This window comes from Fonsecaea multimorphosa, assembly GCF_000836435.1.
Source record: "Fonsecaea multimorphosa CBS 102226 unplaced genomic scaffold supercont1.30, whole genome shotgun sequence".
In the NCBI taxonomy this organism is placed as follows: domain Eukaryota; kingdom Fungi; phylum Ascomycota; class Eurotiomycetes; order Chaetothyriales; family Herpotrichiellaceae; genus Fonsecaea; species Fonsecaea multimorphosa.
In genome coordinates this window covers 43,414-65,502 of record NW_015971664.1, presented here as the reverse complement: position 1 = coordinate 65,502, position 22,089 = coordinate 43,414, and the positions used below count along the sequence as shown (strand labels likewise).

The 22,089-nt window shown below is 52.9% G+C and overlaps 8 protein-coding genes across 8 annotated transcripts; all 8 read right to left on the bottom strand.

The window, feature by feature from the left end:
* Nucleotides 1–54: 54 nt before the first annotated feature.
* Z520_10405 (uncharacterized protein) lies at nucleotides 55–3,705 on the bottom strand (the record flags this gene model as incomplete). The annotated part of the gene is made up of 2 exons (XM_016780898.1): nucleotides 55–3,639; nucleotides 3,685–3,705. The coding sequence occupies 2 exons, from the start codon at nucleotides 3,703–3,705 to the stop codon at nucleotides 55–57; spliced, it is 3,606 nt and encodes a 1,201-aa protein (XP_016627904.1).
* Nucleotides 3,706–4,207: 502 nt separating this feature from the next.
* Z520_10404 (uncharacterized protein) lies at nucleotides 4,208–6,202 on the bottom strand (the record flags this gene model as incomplete). The annotated part of the gene is made up of 6 exons (XM_016780897.1): nucleotides 4,208–4,426; nucleotides 4,563–4,880; nucleotides 4,954–5,126; nucleotides 5,197–5,819; nucleotides 5,870–5,965; nucleotides 6,021–6,202. 6 exons carry the CDS (start codon nucleotides 6,200–6,202, stop codon nucleotides 4,208–4,210), a joined length of 1,611 nt encoding a protein of 536 aa, XP_016627903.1.
* Nucleotides 6,203–6,886: 684 nt separating this feature from the next.
* Nucleotides 6,887–9,620, bottom strand: Z520_10403 (uncharacterized protein; the record flags this gene model as incomplete). The annotated part of the gene is made up of 2 exons (XM_016780896.1): nucleotides 6,887–9,040; nucleotides 9,090–9,620. The coding sequence occupies 2 exons, from the start codon at nucleotides 9,618–9,620 to the stop codon at nucleotides 6,887–6,889; spliced, it is 2,685 nt and encodes an 894-aa protein (XP_016627902.1).
* Nucleotides 9,621–11,038: 1,418 nt separating this feature from the next.
* Z520_10402 (uncharacterized protein) lies at nucleotides 11,039–13,141 on the bottom strand (the record flags this gene model as incomplete). Its single annotated transcript, XM_016780895.1, has 1 exon — nucleotides 11,039–13,141. One exon carries the CDS (start codon nucleotides 13,139–13,141, stop codon nucleotides 11,039–11,041), a length of 2,103 nt encoding a protein of 700 aa, XP_016627901.1.
* Nucleotides 13,142–14,777: 1,636 nt separating this feature from the next.
* Z520_10401 (uncharacterized protein) lies at nucleotides 14,778–15,626 on the bottom strand (the record flags this gene model as incomplete). The annotated part of the gene is made up of 1 exon (XM_016780894.1): nucleotides 14,778–15,626. One exon carries the CDS (start codon nucleotides 15,624–15,626, stop codon nucleotides 14,778–14,780), a length of 849 nt encoding a protein of 282 aa, XP_016627900.1.
* A 2-nt stretch (nucleotides 15,627–15,628) lies between these two features.
* On the bottom strand, nucleotides 15,629–16,766 carry Z520_10400 (uncharacterized protein; the record flags this gene model as incomplete). Its single annotated transcript, XM_016780893.1, has 3 exons — nucleotides 15,629–15,795; nucleotides 15,856–16,619; nucleotides 16,711–16,766. 3 exons carry the CDS (start codon nucleotides 16,764–16,766, stop codon nucleotides 15,629–15,631), a joined length of 987 nt encoding a protein of 328 aa, XP_016627899.1.
* Nucleotides 16,767–17,480: 714 nt separating this feature from the next.
* On the bottom strand, nucleotides 17,481–19,069 carry Z520_10399 (uncharacterized protein; the record flags this gene model as incomplete). The annotated part of the gene is made up of 2 exons (XM_016780892.1): nucleotides 17,481–18,834; nucleotides 18,900–19,069. 2 exons carry the CDS (start codon nucleotides 19,067–19,069, stop codon nucleotides 17,481–17,483), a joined length of 1,524 nt encoding a protein of 507 aa, XP_016627898.1.
* Nucleotides 19,070–20,217: 1,148 nt separating this feature from the next.
* Nucleotides 20,218–21,668, bottom strand: Z520_10398 (uncharacterized protein; the record flags this gene model as incomplete). The annotated part of the gene is made up of 2 exons (XM_016780891.1): nucleotides 20,218–21,355; nucleotides 21,430–21,668. 2 exons carry the CDS (start codon nucleotides 21,666–21,668, stop codon nucleotides 20,218–20,220), a joined length of 1,377 nt encoding a protein of 458 aa, XP_016627897.1.
* Between the last annotated feature and the right edge of the window lie 421 nt (nucleotides 21,669–22,089).

Genomic DNA, 22,089 nt, shown 5'->3' with positions numbered 1-22,089 from the left:
ATGAGGGTCGAGACTCGACGCTGGATCATTATTTTCTCTGCCATTCAGGCACGTCTAGCTCCGCCCGTGCGCTTCTATAGATGTTACCTTCAACAGCTCCATCCCTACGCCCACCACCAATATCCTCCATGCGTACTCTCCCTTCCCACCATCCTCATCTCCGTTTGCAACGGTGTCATGAACGCCTTCGATGACCTCCAAATCACTGGCGTCAGCGACTGCCGTCCATCCAGTCCCAACAAGTTCGACCTGGACCGCTTCCAAAAGCCCATCATCCTCAACTTGCGGAACCACAGGGTTACCACCGTCTCTCTCCGAGTCGATATGGACATTCCACACATTGACGCGCTGGTCATTTCCCGCGGTGACCACAACGACCGAGTAGCCCGTTGGTGTGCGCCTGGGTTTCGTGGTCTTCAAGGCCGTGAGGGCGGCGGCATGAGCGGCAGGTAGCACGATCGTTCGAAAGCGGTGAAATGATTGCCGTTCGGTGTTGGTCTCTCCTTTGGAAGCCATCGTGGATGCAGCCGCAGAAGTAATCAGTGTCAGACCTAGCGCATTGTCATCGCCACCGGTCGCGACGAGGTAGGTCGTTGGGCTAAGGGAGACCATGTCCATGGCAAGGACGCTGCTCTGATGCACCCTGTGGACCTCCATCTGCGACGGCAGCTCTGCAGCCGGTGAAGCGGCCGACTTCTTAGGTACAGAGCGAGTATCCAAAAGTACGAGGTTCAAAAACCCATTCGTGCCCGCTGACAGCGCTCCGACCTGATGCTCGTCGGGCCGAAAACCTGAAGCTGAGACGAAGCTTGGCAAGAGGAAGAAAGCCTGCATCACGCAGAAGGAGCCGTAGCTGATTTCTCGGAGCGTCTCAAACATCGCTTGATTCCTGCTGGGTGCAGGTGTGTATCGCACCACTTTTGCTTTCCCGTTCGAGTATGCCATGACGATCGTGTATTCTTCGCTTGAATTCTTGTCCCCATGGTCGCCACACCGCAGATCGAAGCTCATGATCCGCGCATCTGAATCCTCTTCTTCAGTCGGCATTATGTCCCACAGCACAACTCCTGCTTCGATGCCAGGCACGTCAAAGCTGAGTTTCCATACATAGAATTCTTCGCATCCGGCACTGCTGAAGAGGTGTTCACCAGATGGAGAAAATTGTAGATGTTGGATGCCTGTGGTGTGCCGCTTCAGAGTTGCCACCGCTCGAAATGTCGGGAAGTCAGTTGGTTGAGGTCGGTAAACAGTTTTCGGGGTACAGGGTATAGCATAGAGTTGGATGTTGGTATCTTCAGCTCCTGTGGCTATAAGAACACGAGCATGGTGTTCGTTTTTCACGCGATTGTAGGGCAACGGACTGCGTGCCACGGCTTTGATCTCTCGCCCCTGCCCTCCTTCTTGAATCACTCTTTGACCGGAACCTGGAGCCGAGTGCCAGTTCAATCTGCCAGCTTTACTCCAGATGAAGGATTTTTCGACGCCGTCACCAACCGAAGAAGAGTCTCGAAACGCCCAGCTCCGATGAGCACCGCCACATTCGACAGATAATAGTTCGGACTGCTGGGTTTCATTCCAGACGACGAAGGACGTCGAACGAAAGCCGCACAGAACCAGATCCGGCTCTGTTACAGGTGATGATCCTGCGTCTGACGTAAAAAAAGCATCCTCAATGTTGGGGCCGAACGGAAGTGCGGACCGGTGAACGGCCGCAATAATAGGCCCTCGCCTGTCTGTGGATGAGGACCAATTGACACGATGAATTGCATAGATGCCGTCGCGTCCTGTCGTCAAGATATGAATCGTCTCTGTGGAAGGCGCCGCGTCTTTCCGCAGAATAGTGATCGAGGTAACGCTATCTGTGCCATGGGCATGGCGGAGGCAGAACGGTTCCTCGGATATTCCTGCGTGAGGCCTCACATGGGAGTAAATTGCAAGTGCACCGGCGCGGGAACCCAGAACCAACACCTCGCTTGAACTGTCGTAACAACAGGATGTGATAATGAAAGTTTCTGGTGTTTCCAAAGGTGTGTGCCTCACCTGAATTGAAGCGTCATTCATGCTCACCCAGAGGATGACAGCTTTCTTATTCGCCAATACGGCAACAATACAAGTTGTCGACTCCGGCAATTTTGTCGAGCGTGGAGACGCGAACCGCATCCAAGAGATTGCATATTCGAGGTCGCATTTGACGGGTACCAAAGAGTCGTGATTGGTGCGCAGCGCCGAAAGCCCCCCTCTCTGATATGCAACGAGAACGAGCTGCAGGCTGCCAGTCGGGCAAAGCACAAGGCCGCCGTTCCCAGACTTCGGCATCAATTTGCTCCAGTTCAATTTGTCACGGTCGTAAGTCAGTCGGAACAGTTCGCCTGGATCTGTGGCTGCCAGGCATTCACGCGAGTTCAACAACAAGTAGTGTTTCAGTGACATCGAGGAACCAGTAATGTCCTTGAAGGGTATTGAATGGGTGACAAATGAAGCAAGACTCCCACGAGAGACGTCGACTCTTCTAGAGATTATCTGTCCATCAGCACCGCCAGTGTGGACGAGCAAACCTTGACCGTCATTGATCTGTGTCATGGACCATGCATTCTTCCCAGAGTGATGTCGATCACTTGACTCTGGTCTGAGGAGCGCCGTTAAAGGGGTCTCCAGCCGACTCCTAATCTGCAGCTCGATGGTCCACAACTGACAGGCACCATCTTCACCTCTGGACAGAAGGCAGACGCTATTGCTGTTGTTGGACGCCTGCTCTTGTACGAATCCAACACCCCAGATGCGGGAGAGATGGCCCCATGCGGATGCAATCTGAGTCTCACCCACTTGGCTGGCACGTCCAAAGCCTGTTTCAGCTGATTCCATGCCACTACTGGAGTCGGGTTGCGTACGGTCACAGTCACTGATATCCCAGAGTCTTACCGTGCGGTCGTCGGAACAGCTCGCCAACAAGCGGGTGTGAGTGGGCCCCAGCTCGAAGACGTCAGAGATGGACACACCAAAAACGGAGCCCCTATGGCCATTGAAGACGTGTCTCAGTGATGAGGACCACTGTCTGTGGTTTTCTTCCCTTGAGCAAGTCCAAACTAGAATCTCTCCAAAGACAGTTCCAGAAGCCACAATAACCAGCCCGGGTTTGCTGACGGCAAGAGAGCCGGAGTACAGGAATGACCTTGGGCCAGTCACTGCGGCCGGTCTCCCGCACTCCAGGGCTCCCTTTCCTGTATTTTCAAGAATGGGCACCTCTAGAAGCTGATTGTGTGCATTGAGCAGGAGAATACTGGACTGGTGAAAAGCAGCATCCAGAATCCAATCGCCGCAATTCAATAGTCCCGAGAAACAGAGTTCAGGCACCGCAGGTGACGGAGCAGCTTCGACTTTGTTCAACGTCAATAAAGCGGTTCGGCACAACGCCCCTCCCCAAAGCACGACCCGATGGCTCTGACTCGAGACCTCGCCTGCATTGTGGGAGTCGATCTGAATCCCACAGACTGGTTGAATCTCGAAGACCCGGGTAGATGCAATGATGACGCCGTCTCCGTCGTATATATGAAGAAAGGGTCCCTGCCCTGCAAGAAGCAGCAATTCTCCATCAACCAGGACTGACTTGAGAGCGGTGACTGGGAGACACGCGGCTTGTGGCTATTCCTCGTCAGCGAGAGGAATTGTGCTGGGCTTGAAACTCACCTCTAGAGTGCATGTTGTCATTGAGGTGCAAGGGACCAGTCGATTCGTCGTATGACTGGCTGGACCTCAGGTAGAAATAAAGCGATGAGAGACCGTCTTGAGCAAAAAACCTCTTGTTGGATCTTCGTGTCGCCAGTGCCAGCTCGCTGCTTTAACACATCCTCGGTTCACCTGCTCCTTCTGGAAGGGAATAGGGAAATCCATTATGCCGCTACGGGGCCGCGGATCCAGGAGTAATTACATACGACCATACATACCTACTAGGTAGGTAGGATGAGTACGGCGAGTCGACAGCCTCGACTGAGTCTGCTCCGGCTCAACAATCATATCCTGGGTATGTATTAGTTTGGATTGAATTCGGCTTCGAATTTCCACCAAAAAAATACGAATATGTTGCTCCAAGAGAGAGAAGTTCATTCTTTAGTACTACTCTCATTCCCCGAGTTTCATCCCCCCTGCCCCCAACTTCTGCATAAATAAGTCATTCCACTCTCCCAGGTTCCCCCCTGTTCGTTCCCTTCACCTAATCTTCATACCTCTGGAAAACCAGCTTCGCCTCCTCATACTCCCTCCGGACGGTTTCTCCGTGCTCGCGCGACCGGATCGCAAACGAGGCGGAGAACGGATGAGGCCCCATCACGAAGCCGTCCGAGTACCCCGTCTCGACATTCAGATCCGGCGGCGCGGTGGCCGGGTCGGCACTGATGTCGAAGGCCCAGGCCATCTTAGACATGTTGATCATCTGGCCCAACATCAGATTGTTGTGGGAGAGGAAGGAAGTAAACGGCGAGTGTGAAGGAGGGAAAAGCCCCATATTGGGTTGAGATTTGTTGATATCAATCTGAATGTAAAGACTTTGTTAGGAATAACAAACTCACCAGAGAATTCTCGGCAAGGCGCTGCCCGTGACACATTCGCCTCCCAGCCCCAAAGGCATACGTCACTCTCCTGTGACTCTGGTCGTCGTCGTCGTCGGGCGAAGCTTTGCTCCTTCTGTCCTTGCTGCCGAATTTGTCGTGGAGGAACCGCTCCGGGATGAACTCCTCGGGTCGGTCGTACTCCGACATGTCTTGGTGAATGGACCATGTGCTGGCGAACACCATGGTGCCTTTGGGAAGGAAGTAGCCGTCATACGTGTCGTCTTGGATCAGCATGTGAGGCACGCCATTGGGTGTGACTGGTCTCCATCGCAACGTCTGGAGGGGAAGATTCATCGTCAGCTTGATTGGAGAGAGCTAAATCACACACACGGTGTCTGATACGTCTCACCTCGGTCATGACTGCTTGCAAGTAAGGGAGATTTTTGATGTCCTTGGAACTAGGTGACCTTGAGGATCCGCACACATGGTCCAATTCTTTCTGTGCTCTTCGCAAGACTTCGGGGTATTTGATCATGGCAAGGACAAACGAGTGGAGAGTCGCAGACGTAGTATCAGAACCTGCTTCCACCTTCCCATTCAAAAGTCAGACTTTGCTCCGTAAAGGTGAAGAAGGCTCAAGAAAGAGGAATACCACACCAGAATCCCCCAGTGTACACAATCTGTTGAGCGTCAAGCCCGCTTTTCTCTTTCACTTCGAGGAGCTTGTCCATGAAGCATGGAACCCTGTCTTGTTTCCGGGCTCTTGCCATGGTCTCGTTGAGCAAGCTGGCATACAGTGTCCGTTGCTCCCGTCGGACCTCTGCGGCCCAGCGTTTGTGAGGTGCCAAAAAGCCGGGTATATACCTCAGGAATGGAAAGATATCCACAGGTGGCGAGGCTTCCGGGGCCAGCATTCCGGTGAATCGCTCCTGCGCATGATACAGGGCTTGGACTTTTGGTGCTTCAAAGCTCGCGCCTCTCTGGCCAAACACCGACGCCAGAATTAAGGCGATCGAATAACGGCGAATATGCGTGAACGCCCTTTCCGGCGTCGTCATCAGTTCAAATAACGTCTGTGACGCTTCTGCATCTTGTACGGGCAAAAGTCCATCGACAGCAGTCGCATTCAACATGGCTTGAACCGCCCTCCGAAGGGCCCTCCAGCCCTGGCCGTAGGGGGCCAGGAGGATATGCGTGTCACCGGGGCAAAGAAGTTTATTCCCAACGTAGCTGTCAGGGCGGCTCGAGTAGATGGCTCCGCGTTTGTCAAAGAGACTATGACCAAGTCAAGAGATAATTTTGGTCCAACAGTACCTCCAACTCACTCTTTCACACTCTTGTAGGTGTTCAACACGACGACGTTTTGAGGACCCAGTTTGAGACCGACCACAGCACCGTATTGCTTGCCCCATTCATGAAATCTGGGAGGATTAGGTAAGTGATGATATGCCGCCGCTGGCCCGGCGAGCAACTTACTTGATGAAAGGCTTTTTGAGGGGAAATTGGTGAATGTTGCCGATTACTGGCAGTGTTGGTGGTCCTGGCGGAAACCCTCGAGGTCGACGACCGGCAGCAGCGTAGCGAGCAAGCACAAGTATAAGAACTGCGAGAGAAGCAAGAACCAGCTTGCCGGCGATGGAAGTCAATGACACGTCCATGATCGTGGGTTGAGATAGCAGAATTCTTTCCCCTCAGCTGCTCTCGCCTCCCGGTTGCCTGAAGGATTTCACTATGAGATGCCCATCTTTTGTTTGACGGGTTTCCATCTCCTACACATGCCAGTGCCTCCAGGACCAATACCGTTTCGCTATTTGGTGACGGATGGCCTAAATTTCCCACACGATACGGGTTCTAGGCTGTGGGGTATGGCTCTGGAGGTCATGTACAATGAATGGATACAGGCCTTATTCTCAGCGGCGAAAGGGAGAAACTTTTCGCTTGTGTTGAAGTGCCCATAAGAAGCTTGTAAGTAGTTGGATGGTAGACGTGATGATTCGCGCTGATGTGGTGGAGAGTCAGGCAGTGAGAACGGTCATCATGAGCAGCCGCATCTGTCTAGCAGGCCTTTTCGATTCCTGTCGACTGGGAGAATCAACCCCCTGCTTGCATCTTCATGAGAAAACTTGAACATATCAAACCATAAAAACTCATGTCCAAGGACTATCTCCATGTAGCCTCAATAGCCCATCTAGCACTTCGTTCGGAGAGCCTGCATGGAAGCAGCGTTGATTGACGCTGTTCTTTCGTATGGTTTTTCCTTCGCACACATACACATGTCTGTGCCTTGTGTACCTTCTAACCCTCTTCACCTCCAAGTTCGTTTCTCAGATCTGCCGCCGCCTTCAAAGATGTGCCTTTGCAGGCCCAACTTCCCAATCCGCCAGGAATCGCACATTGACCTTCCTTCCCCGGAGACCTTTGACTGCCACCTTGACCTCCCGTTCTGGCAGTAGATCGAACATGTTATCTTCCCACAGCGGTTCTGGTTCGTCATCTTTTTCATTCCCGTCGTACAGAGGCTCAAGCCAACAGCCCTTGATTGGCTGATTAGCCGTAACTGTCACCAAATCCTCAAAGTGCGTAGCGTTGATGTCGCTATTGGTCTGATCCTCCTTCGTGCTCTCAACGGAAACCGTCACTTTCGTGTCGACAGGCCATTGCAGGTACCGGTACGGCTCTGGCCAATCAGTGAATCTTGCTAGCACCTTCTTGCTCAATGGTTCGACAAGGCTCGCATCCAGAATAATCAGGCTTTCCTCGGTCCACGACGCGTGTGGCTGGAGTTTCCCAAGCTCGGTATTGTGACCGGCTGACAAAGTCACGTCGGAGCTCACCCCTGTCCAGTCCAGTTCAGCATCTTTTCCACTATGGAGGTCGTATGCTCTCAGTTCTAGAGTGCACTTGACTTCGTCCGGCGTGGTATTATGAGCAAAGAGGGCGAAATTTGGGACGTATGAATCCTGTGGCTTGTCTTCGTTTATCCAACGAGAACGAGGTGTGCGCTCAATGCCAACGCTGACTGGGGCAAAGTTTCGTCGAATCGTATAGAAGGCAGGTTTCGGACGGAGATAATAGTCAATGTATGCCCAGCTTGTAACCGGGTAGACATCATTCAGCTGCCAGATAATTGCACCTGCGCACTCCTCTTTACCTTTGCCCCCAAACTTCCGCTTCCAGTCTCGCAATGCATAGCCGTATGCCTCGCTCTGCAAGAGTTGCGAGCAGTATGCGAAATTCTCGAGCTTCATATCATAACGGAAGTTCTCGGACAAATATCGAGCGATGCGTGTCTCCGCGCCGTGCCCTTTGTTGTGGCAGTCGATGATGCGAGACTGGGGATGGCGGTCCTTTGGATCAGGCGCAAAAACATCAACCGTTCGCATGATCGGGAAACCGTGCATACCAAATTCGGAGACAAACCGACCGGAAAGTTCTCCATATTTCTGGTAAGCATCCTGTGGTCCGTGCCACACAGCCCACTGGTGAAGGTCGCCGAATGTAGTATCACTGGCATTTGCACCCTCCTCGCCCCAAGGGGATGACGGCCAGTATTGGATCGCCGGACACAGACTCTCGCAGAGCTTGGGGAGAAGGTCGAGGAAGATCTTCCGTGCAGGGAAAGTGCTATCTTCAAAGGGCCCTACGTGATCCTTAAAATCGTACGGCTCCCCAAAGAAGTCCTGGATCCCGAAATCTTCGTTGTCGCCACACAGGAGCGCTAGTGAGGCGCGGTTGCGCATTCGAATGGTCTGAGCTTCAGCCTCAGCTTTGACGCTGTCCAGAAATTCCTTGTGGACTGGATAGTCCCCGCAAGCAAATGCATAATCGTGCCACACTAGCATGCCCATTTCGTCGCAGGCATCGAAGAAATCTTCTGTCTCGTAAATGCCGCCTCCCCAGACCCGAATCATATTGAGGTGGTGGTACTTAGAGAGCCGAACCCAGTCAAAGTATCTTTCGCGTGTCATAGTAGGCAACAGACTGTCCCCAGGGATCCAGTTGCCTCCCTGGGAGAAGATATCGCGGCCATTGACGTTGAAGAGGAATGTCTTGCCGGGAGCATTGTCGAGAGGGCGTTGAATCACTTTGATAGTCCGGATGCCATATCGCATCGTTCTTGCATCAAGCTTGCTCGAGGATTCGTCCAGAAGAGATACCGAAACATTGTATAAATGCTGTGCGCCTTGACCATTAGGCCACCACAGCTTGGGTTCTGGTAAGGTGACCGTAGCGGAACCTTTTTTCGAATCGTCCAAGGTGATGGTAAGCTCATTGGACACTTGTGAAAGGGCTTGATCGAGAATGCTGACTTTGACTACCTTGGCAGGGGGTCCTACTGCCTGCACTGCAATTGTGAGCGTGGCAGTTGAGTGATCCTCTGCTAGGGCCGTAGTAATGTAGATATCGTCGATCCTGGCAGAGTACGTTTCCAGATGAATCGGCATGTATGGTCCTGCCGTCACTAATATGGGACCCCAGTCCCAGCCCCAGTGATACTATATCATTATCAATGAAGGCGTGAGATCACCAGGAATCGTTCCGTACCTGTGCTTTCCGAATGTGGCTTCTCCTTTTGTCTCGAATCACTTGCTTTCTAGGTCCGAACTTTGCCTCCAATTCACTTCCTTTCTTCAGGGCACTCTCGAAGAGTATAGAAAGCTCATTGTCATGCCCCTCGGGCTTCAGCTGACCTGTCACATCCACTCGATGTGGAATAAACATGTTGTCGGATTTGAGGATCTCATTGCCGTTCAGGGAGACAGTTGCAAACGTATCCAGACCCTCAAATACCAAATCAGCAATGCTGGAGTTGTCTAGACCCTTCGGTGTCGGGAAAGAGCACGAATATTCCCAGTCCATTCCCCCAACCCACTGGATCTGCCGCTCATTCTCGCCGACATTTGGATCCGGAATAATCTTCTTTGCCAGGAGTTCCATTTGGACCACGGATGGGAAAGCGGTGACCGGAGACCAAGACCTGAGATCTGGAATGTCATCTGCTTTCGTTATGCCGTTCGCATTTGCCAGGCGCCATTTCCAACCCGCTGACAACCCATGTTGCTGCTTTGTTGCCATTTTGTGATCGTAACAAGAGTTGCTAGGGAAGACAGACAAAGCGCGTTGACCAAAAAGTTATAAAGCAGCCTTGTTAGCACAAGCAAGCATTGTGCAGCCATTTGCGTAATCAACCCGAGTCCGACTGCGCGACACATCCCTCTCGTATAACCGAACGCCAGATGCCATGCCTTCGTCTCCGCTCCGCTTCCAATCCTAGATTAATGCTCTTCATTGATTCTAGGACGTATTTTTGCGGACCTGTTGTGAACATCTTGCGGGGGCAGGAGTCTCCGAGTACTTGCCGAGGGTGCAACGCTGCCGTTACTGATGGGATCGAGGGACAAAGTTGTAAGCGGGCATATATAGTCCCGGATCGTGTCCACACTCGACGGCAGTACATATCTCCTCCAATTAGCCAGAGAAGGCATCGTGGTCTCGGCAGCAAAAAGCAACATCGTACGTTCGACGTCAACAACTCCTGCTCAGCGTCATCGAGAGTCGAGACGTCAAGGATCTCTCACGGAGAGGTGATGTCCACCATCTGCAGCTCATTTCAGTTCAGTCGAGCAAACATCAGCAAGAGATATGACTGCTCTATAACCTGGGTCGGTGTGTCTTTCCCAATCTGATTCCGATGGCAATGAGAAGCAATGTTGCGCCTAGTCAGCATTTAGTCGTCAACAGGTCTCAGGTCGAAACCAGCCCATGCTTGGACTCTCTCGTCCGCTGCAATTGTGTCAAGTGTGAAGGTATAGTACTGAAATCGTCCCCCTGCAGTGGTGTATTAAGAGCGGCGTAAGGCGCTGGTGCCACCGTTCCATTTTGTGCCTTTCGCTTCCAAGGTTAGTTTACGGTATCCTTACTGCAAAAGCTAGCTGACGAACAGCCGCAGAGCCGTACCATGAGCGATCACGGGCTCGAGCAAAACGCTGGCCACTACAACCTTGCAATAAGTCGTTGCTCTTCCTTCCAGAATTCCTTGAGACAGGCACAATCGTCCACCGGTTTCTATACTCCCTCGATGTCTGCCCGGGATAAGTCCTCGTGAGGCTCCGCGTTCGAGATGAGACACAGACGTCCATTGGAATCGGCTTCCAGGGAACATTCAAAGGAGTCCGAGGTCAGAATGGCAAGAAGGTGGCTGCGAGCACATCAAACAGATCGGTACAAAGGATACCATGCCTCAGGTAAAAGACAACTCGAGCAAAGCTCCCCGATGTGAAACTTGTCGATGTAAGCCCTGCACAGTCTTCTTGGTATCATCCGGACTGCCCCGCGGTAGGCCATCACGGAGACCGCGCCATCTTTGCGCAAGGAATATGAACTGCTCTCTCATTTGGCTCATCGGTAGACATTATCCGGCTAAACAGCAGTCTCAAGTCGAATAGCCTCCCATCGATCACAAGGTGCACCTGGACGCATGCAAACCACCGCCTTCAAGTATCGGGAAGAGGATACCAGTTCAATTGTTGATCCCCAAATGCAAGATCATAATTGAACCACTCCAGGAATGGACCCGGCGCAGTGATGTCCTGTGCATCGAAATTCATCAAGTCCATCGCGTTCACTGATCTGGCGTTGGCAAGAAACTCTGTGTACTGGTCAAATTCAGCTGCGTATTGAGAGTCCTGGTTATTCCAAGACGCGATACCATCGCGCAGGGCCTCAATAATGCTGCCGTATCTGTCCGCTGGCCTCGTATGGGGGTCCATATCTTTGAATGCACGAAGGGCGCCATCCAGACTCTGTGTCCAATCACTGACTGCGGCTTCGCCAAAGAGATCCAATTTCTTCGCCACGGCAATAGAAATCAGGGGAATCAGGCAAGCTTGGAAAAGAGCGAAGGTCGAGTGCCAGACTGAGACTCTGTCGTGATGAAGGCCAGAACAGATCAGGTCGATAACCTCACTTGCCGAATTTTGGCAGAGAGATACCACTTTCCAGTCCTCGTCTGTGAATGCATTGTGTGCCATTCCGTCGTCAGCCAACCGCATCAGATGTGGCCGAGACAACAGAACGCGCACACCCAAAAAGCGATACATCATGGTCTCTCGACTCAGCCAGAAACGTTTTGGACATGAATTCTCCGACAAGAATCGAAAATGGTGGGATTTGCTCCAAATCTCGAGTTCGTCGCTGAATGCGAATATCTCCCGGGGTGTAATGTATGACAACTGTGCCATGCGATCCCCGATCCTTTGGGCGATGATGCAGAATTCGGCAGTCACGCGGAGTGCAATGCCATGCCAATCCCTGTCCTCAGACTCACCGTGCCTCTGCCGTGCAACGCTCTCCGGCCGCGCAAGGATCGAAGAGAATGTCGTAGAAGGCCAAGCCGTGTCCATTGTCAGCGGATCCCATCTTCCAACACGAGGACGATGCAACAACAGTCCTTGCCAGGCGTTTGCGGCGATCAGACACCACCAAGTTCTTCGTCTAACTTCAGCTCGAGACAATGCCAATGCTTCTTCCTCGGGCGTCTGGCCGAGTTTTGTCGTTCTAGCTGGTTCACGATGTAAGCCAATGGCGATAGCCATCCGGAAGGCGGTTCCCATAACTAAGAAGGCGGTGTTTGGTGAATGGATGTAGTACAAGTACAGCGCGCTCAAGAGAACCAGCGCCTGAAGCATTTCGAGGTTTCCCGAGGTAAATATGTTGTAACCAAGGACGTTCCGTGCTCTCTCGTGGTAAGCGAAGTGCGATTGATCGTCTCCTGCCGCAATGGAACCTAATGCGAGGACCATGCTTGAAAGCGCCTTCCACCCGTCGTCTGTGCGTTCTTGGCTAGAGAACTCATCACGAAAGCGAGCCTCATCCACCATGGGGATTAGGGCGTGGATCTGCTCGAAATACGCGTCGACTGCTATCTGTTGTGAAGACGACAAGGACGAGAGTGTCGAGGATACAGGGCTGACATTTTGTGTGGCTTGAGGGCCTTCTTTGCTTGAGACCCGAAGGACAAGTTGCTTGGGTTTCTGGAAGGCCGATTGCCCGAGATCCAAGAACTTTTGTTTTGCAGGGGGGCAGACACTGAAAAGAACATGCAGGAAAGCACCAGTGGAGGAGATGCGCGAGCAGGAGCCCGGACGCTGGTGGATGGTGAGGCCGTTGACAGCATCGCCAACCGGGGGTTCGGGTCCTTCCTCGTTCTGAGCTTCATTCCATTCTTCTTCAGCTGCGACATCGTCGTGTGATTGTGAGACTTCGACGACCTCGGTGGCGACACGGCTCTCGGCAATGGGTGAAGGTGTCTGGGTATCAACCTCATTGCTAATCAGTCGGATGATGTTCTCGCGAGACAGGCCGGGGAGGCTGTCGAAGTCGACTGCGGGCAAAAGCTGCTTGATGATCTGGTTGCGGGCATTCAGAGCCTCGTTCAATTGGTCTATTGTTCTATACAGCGAGCAGTCAGACGGTGCCCTCGCCACGAGATACCCAGACTCACTTCCAAGAGGGATTTGTTCTCCGCTGTCGCTTTCTGTAACTACACCTTGATTCCAGAGAATGCTTTCGACAGTTTTGGCAGGGTAGAGTGCCATCGCATTTTATTTTCCTTCTTGTGCATTCAACACACGCGCGATTGGTCCTTCGAGGTTCGGGGCGATTTGGCTGTCTCTGCGAGCTCTGACCAGGTACGGGGAACGTGAAGTCGCCCGAGCCATCCATGATGCATTGTCCGCCGCTAATTGTTCACTGACATTCGACCGTGATAGCCAATATTCCTCATTTCGATGGAAAAGGTGTGCGATCAGATGATATGTCGGTGTACTCTGATACCAGAGATGTTCAACTAGGCTTTTGGGTGACCAAGTGTCTGGACAAACTTTGTTCCCTGCCCCTGTAGCTAGAACAATTTCTCTTTGCCTGGAGAACTCTCCGGGGGTGGGATCGACCGATCTAAGGCGGGTCAGTTATTGGGGATGCGTCGGCTTATCGGATGCGCTACACAGCGAAGGGGGGAGAAGGATGAGCGTGCCATACGAGAACAAATAGTGTGCTTTGTCTGAGTGGTAGACGCGGCATCCTGAGGGCAGAAGCTTGCTGACATTATTAAGCGAAGCCTCTGAGCGAGTCTCACTAGCCTCTACTGGATTACTTGTTAGTACTTGTAAGAAATAAATTAATACTGCTCCACGCACATACCGAATCCCGAATACCCCGGACAGTGTTTACCGAGGTCGCGCAAGTCAGCAACCTGTCGTCGAAATAGATCTACAAGCGACTCGCTCAATCATATTGGTACATGTGACAGGGTATTCGTCTCTATGAGGGTGGTGATCACTTACAGCGCCATGTGAACAATCTGGCGCAGGGACAAAAACTTATCATGAAGCAGCTCAACTCTGGTTCGTGATAAGCGAAACTCACCCCTTTCGGGGTTGGTTTTTCTCGGCCGGTTATACTGCGAAGATTTATAAGTTGAGTCCAGGGAGGTCGTCGGAGGAGGAGAGGTCGTTCGAATCGAGGTCCTGCTGCCTGCTAACCCGGTGTTAGTTTGACCTGACAGACCCTGGATTCCTTTTTTGGTGTGTGTGTGTGTGTGTAATCGAGGTGAGCGAAGTATAGGATTCGAATCGAGGTCCTGCTGCCTGCTAGCCCGGTGCCAGTTTGACCTGCACAGGACCTGGACTGAGAGTCGTCGGATTTCGGTTCGATTTTCGCCCTTGTCGAGGTAAGGGGGTCTTGGTGTGACAGAAATTTGGAAAGAATAAAATATATGCAAGAAATTGTCCTTTGTACCAGACCCTGTGGGCCTGCTCTTGGGAGCATACTGGCGAGCCAAATGCAGAAATGGCCCTGATAATGGCAATCACACCAGATGATCCATGTGACAACGAGCTTTGAGCTCCTAGCTCCTACTCGCAGAGTCTGGCCACCACAATGTCAGGACACACCATGGAAGGGGAAAGGCATGCTTGGGTTGAAGCTGGAAAATTCGGTGATATGGTAGGAAAGGGGTTGGGAGTATACTACGGTTTGTTGCCGGTATGGAAGCCCTCTGAGAGGTATGTGAGATCAAGATTTGCACCAAGAGTGTAGCCGAGAAGTGCATCCACGACGGAGAAAAAGCAGGCAAGTTCTACTCAAGAGCCTTTCTCTATCCAATCGGTACTTCATTCGCTCTGGGATTGTTCCAACGAGGGAACAGCTCGACACAAGTCATGAGACGGTCGTCTATACCTTTGTGTCCGACGCTTTGACAAGCAATTCTGCAGCCTTCTCCCCAATTGCATACGCCGGCATCTGTGTGTGTCCGCCGTTTAGACTCGGCATGATGCTGCAGTCCGCGACCATCAACCCCTTGACGCCTCTGACCGCCAGCTTCTCGTCCACGACCGCCATCGAATCGCCGTCCTTCCCCATTCGACACGTGCCTGCCGGGTGGTGAGCCGTCGCGCTGTACTGCCGCACATACGGCTCCCAGTCCTCCCTGTTGGTTTCGGGTCCCAGGGCCGCGTACTTGGGACCTGCCATCCACACGCCTGGGGCGACGATGTCCCTCGTGCCGGAGCCGGACGTCACGATGGAGTGGGCGAAGCGCACGCCTTCGGCCAACATGAGCAGATCGAGCGGGTCGGACAGGTAGCGAGGATCGATGACGGGCTTGTCGTGCGGGTCCGTGGAGCGAAGTGTCACGGTGCCGCGGCTTTGCTGGCTAAACAGCAGCGTCATCATCTCGAAGCCGTGCTTCCCATCCAAGGGAATGGGATACCCGTGGACGTGGCCCGAATACAACTCGGTGTGCATGTATTCGACGTGGGCTTGCTGCGGTGTCAGATTGGCAGCGTCTCGTGTCGTCCCCGGCATCGCCGCGGACCGCTCCCGCCACAGGGCGGACGAGTTCAGCTCGTCCTCCAGTCGCGCTAACGCGAAGACGCCAAAGGGGAACGTGGAAAAGAAGCCAGATCGAGAGCTCTGGTACGTTGACAGAGAGTCTGCGAAGCCATTGGCGTGGTGGATGAATCGGTCGTTGGTGAGGTTCGGCTGCGTGACCTCGTACGGGACAAATACAACCTTAGGCATGATTAGAGAAGCGTGATCTGGCAAGGATGGGAAGCATAGCTTGCCAGGTGGTCTTGGAAGTTTTTGCCCACGCCCGGAGAGTCGACTATGCAGTTGATGCTGAACTGAGCGAGCTCTTCTTTCGGCCCGATGCCAGAGCGCAGCAGAATGGTCGGCGAGCAATACGCACCTGTTGCCTTGCATTAGGAACCCAGTGAACCTGAATGCGAGTGCTGAATAAAATACTTACCTGCAGACAATACGACTTGCTTACCAGCTTTCAGCACCCTCCTCTTCCCAGAATTATCGACCACCTCGACGCCCGTCGCCACAACGTCCCCTCCAACGTGCTCAAGGACGATTTTGTCAACCACGGTATTTACCACGATATCCACTTGATCCTCGTGGCCCTTGAGGTAGTCTGTACTAAAAGTTCTCACGCCGTTATGCACCGTCCGAGGAACATGACCGCAGGCATGCGCTGCCTGGCCCGTGGTGAACAGGTCGTCTACGAGCGGCAAGCCCTTGTCCTGCAGAGATTCCAAGACGTGTTTGGAAATCGGGGCCGTGTCATGTGGTTCGACGTGCAGGGGTCCATCGGTCCCATGGTATCCCTCTGCCGCTTTGAACCAGACTTTGCCGTGGAACGTCTCTGCCTTTTTCATGTAACCAAACATCTCCTCTCCGCTCCAGCCCTCGAGCTCCCAGTCGTCGTAGTCTGCCTTGCATCCGCGGATGCACAACGTCCCGTTGAAGCCGCTACTGCCACCCAGAAACTTGCCACGATTGAGTGCCAGCACGCGGTTGTCGAGGTGTTCCTGGGGCACGGTCTCGAGGGCCCAGTCCAGCTCGCCGCCCATGGCTTGGAAGAGGCCGCCCACCATGGTGATGAGCGGATGACCTGTCGAGTCCGGCCCGGCCTCGATGATCAGGATGGAGACATCCGACGAGGGGCTGCTAGCGAAGGCTTCGGCCAGCCTGCCGGCAACCACGCATCCTGAAGTGCCGCCTCCACTGGTGGGGGAAAAGAGAGAAAAAAAGGCATTAGTTGGCGTAGTAGAAGGGTGAAGTGGTAACGGCTTCACAAAAGATCAATCGCACCCACCAGATGATATAGGTGTAGTCTTCTTTGACATTCTCGATGCTCCGGACAGGAGACATGCTGGATACCGTCGTCAAGCCTGGCACTGGCGGGCGATAAGTGCTCTCCACCCCTCGATGGGTTCAATCGTGATAGACAAAGCAGAGCCTTGACTGGGATCTCGGCGAGTCAGTGGCTCGAGACAACGAATCGATCCCTAGAGACGACTGTTTGGACGGCGGCTCACTCGAGGTTGGCCTCTGGAGCTGGTGAACAAATATCAAACATCATGTGAAGCGGGAGCATTGTCTTTATCAAGAGGGGTGACCGAGGTCGGCCGCAAAGGCACTAAGCCCCCTCGAGAAAGACATCGATCAGCGATTTCCCTACGATACTTTTCGCGTCAGGTTCATTATCAGATGTCATCCTCGTCCGTTTGGTCCTGATCTCTCATCGAAGGCCATATCAGTCACTTTGACGGTTATAGCGATCCGCAGCATTCGAAGCAGTCAACCATTTTGCTTCCTTTCCCTCGCTACGAGCACGTCTCGGCCCGCCCCGAAGTTCGCTGTCACGATAATTTCTTGATTGGCACTTGACTCAGCTCACCAGAAACTCTTGTGCAGGCGTAGATGAACAGTCACAGTGGTTCTGGTTGAGCCAATGAGTGACACTGCTATAACTAGAAATCTTCAGGAGGTCCTATGCTGACACTTTGAGGGGCAGACATGTCCAAGACAAGCGTTGGAATGTGTTCCATCCATAGATTGCTCAATCTTGGTCAACCGATGTCATCAGACGAAGCATTGCCCCCAGTATCCACCCATCTTTGCAAAGCCCAGACTATCCACAAACTCAGCCAGTGTGCAACGACCGAGGCCATCACCCTGGCAAGAGGATAGCGGCTGGACACGATCGTTCACAATCACGCGAACCAGCTCCTCCGACTTCCCGTGGCACTGCAGTTTTTCAATATACGCTCTAGCAGCAAACGGAACGGTCCATGCAGCACTGTACCCGCCAGCTGCACTGGCCTCCACGATCGTCGTGTTGGGCAATGGTAGCGTGTCATTGTAAAGGCCTAGTGCGGAAAAGATGGCCGTCATATCATTATCGTGGCTGAAATCCGCGTACAGTTTCCGGCCCAAGGGGAATGTGGCTGGATTGTCGTCCAGAGTATGGTTTGTAGACGTGTAGTCTTGGACAGAGGTGTTGGTCAGCCGCGCAATAAGCTCGTTGACGAATCCCACACCCTGTGTCGGGCCCAGAGGGTTGCCGTAAGAATAACCGTAGTACTTGCCCAGTGTCTGATAGTAGCCGTAACTGTGCCATTCGGATTCGGTGAAGAGGGCACAGAATGGAGAAATGGTGCCGTCATCATTGGCAACGGTGTTGAAAGGGCAAAGGTCCATAATGTCCACTGTCTGGCCAATGCTGAGATTGGCACCAGGCAGACCACTGTTGAGACGGGCTTGGATCGGAGGGATGAAGATCTTCGCCCAGGCATCTTGGGCGTCATCAGCAATCTCGCTATCTGTGCCGTTCTCGAATTCGGTGCAGAGAGCATGGTTCAACGTGTTGTTGAAACCATCACCTTCATACTGCAGAATAACCGGATACGGATAGCCTAAGTCGACATCCGCAGACTTGTCGGCCAGCCTCGACGCATGAAAGCCCTGTGTCCAATTGAGGGCCGACTCTACAACTCGGTTCTCGCTCGAGGAACGGACGAAGGGATCGAGGGATTTTGCGAGAGAGCGATACCGACTGTAGAATTTGGTGCCCGAATGGACCATCTGGTCCTGGCCGAAAGTCGTCAATTGGTCCGCGCCGAGGGTATACGAATAATTGGCGATAAAGGCATAGGGTCCCGTGAAGCTCTTCACATTGGCCTGGACCTGTTTGACGGTGTCGTTGTATTGCTTGGTCTTGGATGCGGTCGGGTCTCGGGCCCCATGGCGGGACAAGATCTGAACGAACGTAACTTCGCAGCCATCAGGAATCTCTGCCGAGATATCGGAGGGCACAGTGAAGTAGGGCGAGTACTGGCCCCAGTAGTGAGAGATCGCGGGTTGACATTGGAAACCTGCCGCTACGGTGTCGCACGAATCTGATACTGGAGGCGTCGAGCTTCCTACCTGGACCCCGCTTTGTGTTTTGAGATGAGCACATGGGTAGGCATAGAGATCGTGTCTGGGGCATTGGCAGCTTACCTCCAGCCTAAGAATACAAGGAGAGTCGCCAACGGTACCAGGATCATGATGACAAAGACGGGACCTCGATGAATGCTTTGGGACGAATGTCTTCGACCGAAGCCATCGTGACGGAGGACGAAGAGGTCATATACCTCTTTTTCAGAACCCATGCGAGGTAGATCTTCCATGGAGCTGCCAGATCTTACCTAGGGGACCTCGCTGCCTCATAGCTCTTTCAGTGCTTACAGGCCCAAGAGACCCAGAGAAATGACGGTGGAAAGGCTGGTGCCGATGAAGAATCGATCTCGCATGACAATTAGGGCCCACGTGTAGCAACGACGCGCAGAGAAGGATTGGACAAGCCCGGTGCTAGCAGCGACTATTCAGGCACGGGAAGTCAATGCATCAAAAGGAAAAAGGAAAACAGCAGGATGGATATGAAACCGTAGGGAGAAGGAAAAGCAAAAGCATCAACAACACAAGCAGATGGAAGATAGTGAAGCTGTGGGTGACGATCAATAATTACTCGGTGCTGTTTGACGATTCTTGGCATCAGATCTTGCAGGCCCTGAGGTAGTTGGCGAGGTTGTCACCCAGTGGTGGTTGCATTGCCTGCCTGCCTGCATGCAGCGCAGCCTCCATACAACAATCAAGTTGCTCCTATCGCCGCCATCATCGTGTCCTCCTCTTTTTTTCATCCGGTCTCTATACTCCATCCTTGATGGCTTCTATGTACTAAAACAGATGAGTAGGATTCAAATCTAGCAACCCTCGAGCACAACGAGCACCAGCGGGACATTGTGTGCTCGCGTCATCTCACCTCAGATGCCGCCATCAAACAAAGTCGATCACTACCCACGCCAACCATTCTCTTTTACCTTTCTTCCCTCCTCAGCTTGCACACTTTCGCGTCGAAACCTCCTCCAAGAACCCCGGAGAACGTCGTTTTGTCCATGTCGAATACTAATACAATGGATCTTGGTGCTATTTCGCCATCTTGGTGCCTCTTCGCCCAGTTGATCTGTTCACCTTCGGCCAACTGCGAAACTCTGTGACACATCCTACAGCCGCCGAGCGACAGAGAGGACAGACTGTGATCATTTACCATGATTCACAGCACATGCCCTAGCTATCCCCTAAGAGCTTCGAAATGTCGCGTGAGGCTTGCCTACCTTGCTGAGGGCTGACTTGGTACGGTCTCAAAAAGTTAGGACCTCGGATAATCACTGTTATCTCGAAGACAACTGATGGGCCAGACGAGTTGATGAAGCCGTCGAGTCATTGTGGCACCGTGACGGGCTCCTGTCCTCTCCCAAGCGCCTTTTTCGACCTTGTCTTAACACTTGATCTTCCAACTCCAGCCAACTTTATACACACGGGCGGCATACATCAAGCAAGCACCCACCCCGGTAAGTACTCCAAGGCATATTTGTGCAACCAGATATCCGCCTCGCCCGCCACCGTTCGTCGTCAACAGCGCCCCTCCGATGGGAGGTCCGGCAAGTCCCGCAAAACTGAACAGTGAGAAAGCCATACCCATCCTGACCCCATTCTTACTCAAGTCGTTGTTCAAACTTGTTACCGTCGTCGGAAAGAGACACTGAAAGGCTCCTGCCGAAAATCCATAAAACGTTGCAAACACGTACATGCCTGATTCCGACTTGACTGCAATCCAGGTAAATGCAAAAAGCGCGTTGATGAAAAGGAGCGGAACCATGGCGTTTAGCGGCCCCATGAACCGATCCGCAATGAAGCCCGTCACAAGTCGAACGGGTACAGCGGCTCCGTTGAAGATGATGAGCAAGGTGAGTGAATCTTTATAACTCATGTCTAAGATGGTCCGGCCAAAGGAGGCGATGTAATAGTAGGAGAAGAAGAGTCCCCCAAAGACGAGCGACATGCCCAAGAGGACGAAGACATACGGCACTTCACGGAATGCTCTCCACTCGACCACCGGACCGGCTTTTCGAGGAGGCAATCTCGGCCGCATGAATGCCAGTGCCAACGAAAGCAATCCTACATTCACGAAACCGAGCACACGGACCGTCCATGCATATCCGATTTCTGGCAGGAGCTGGCGCACAATCACGGGGTATATGGCGCCACCCAGCGAGTTACCGCTCGACACAATGGCGACGGCAACTCCTCGATTCCTCCTGAAATATGTCGTCACCAGTCCAATGGTTGGGCAGAAGAAAATTCCGCTCCCCAGGCCGGTACAGAGGCCTTGGGCCAGTACAAGCTGCCAGAAGTTCTTGCACAGACTCGTCATAAAGATGCCGATGATTTGAACGATCGATCCGATGAGAAAAGTCGGAATGAATAACCCGGCATCCAGCGCCCGACCGGAGAAGGCGCTGACGAAGAAAACGATCCACAGTTGAACGGAACCCACCCAGGAGATGGTTGACTGGGATTCACCCAAGGTCTCGGTATAGTAGGTCTGAAAGACACCAAATGAATTGATGTAGCCCCTGATGAAAGCATGAGCAGTCTGTTCGGCGCAAGGCTCCGGCCATCCTCTGGGGGTCTCCGGACTTCCACATACCAGGTGCAAAAGCAAACAACAAACCCCATGGCGACTTGGGTCCATGCTTTAAGGCCTCCATCTGGCGGTGGCCCAGGATCGACAATATCTCGAGTGCTGAGATGTGAGGTGATCCTGCTCAGAGCATTGCTGGCGACTTGTTTGAGTTCCGGGAACGTTGTCTGTTCAAAAGTCTTTTCACCGTCGGGACGGTTCTCTATGACGTCTTTCTCGTACTCCGATATATTTTGACTCGACATGATGGGTATTTTGGTTCACAAGCATCGGACCGGGCTGTCGGCTTTTGGAAAAGAGGTTGTTGCTGGGGTTTCCTCCGGGGATCTGAGGAAGATAAGGGAATTGAGCAAGAGGACGAAAGAATGACATTGTTGCATGCAGGACTGTGTCTCCAAAGGGCGGCTGCATCACACAAACTCGTCTCGAGTTTTCTGCTGAAGCGGTGGGCTTTTTGGGGTAATGCGGTCTTCGAGCAGTGCCGAATAGCCGACCCCATCGCCCAAAAGAGGGTGAAATACCGCGAAAACAAATGTAATGCAGGGTATCGGCCGGCACCGCAAAACGCAAACATGGAACTTCTCCTGAGAATCACTGCGACATACTGGCGTATCACAGATGTAATGACGAAGATCAAGCCCGCACAGAGTTCCGATGCTTGCGAGA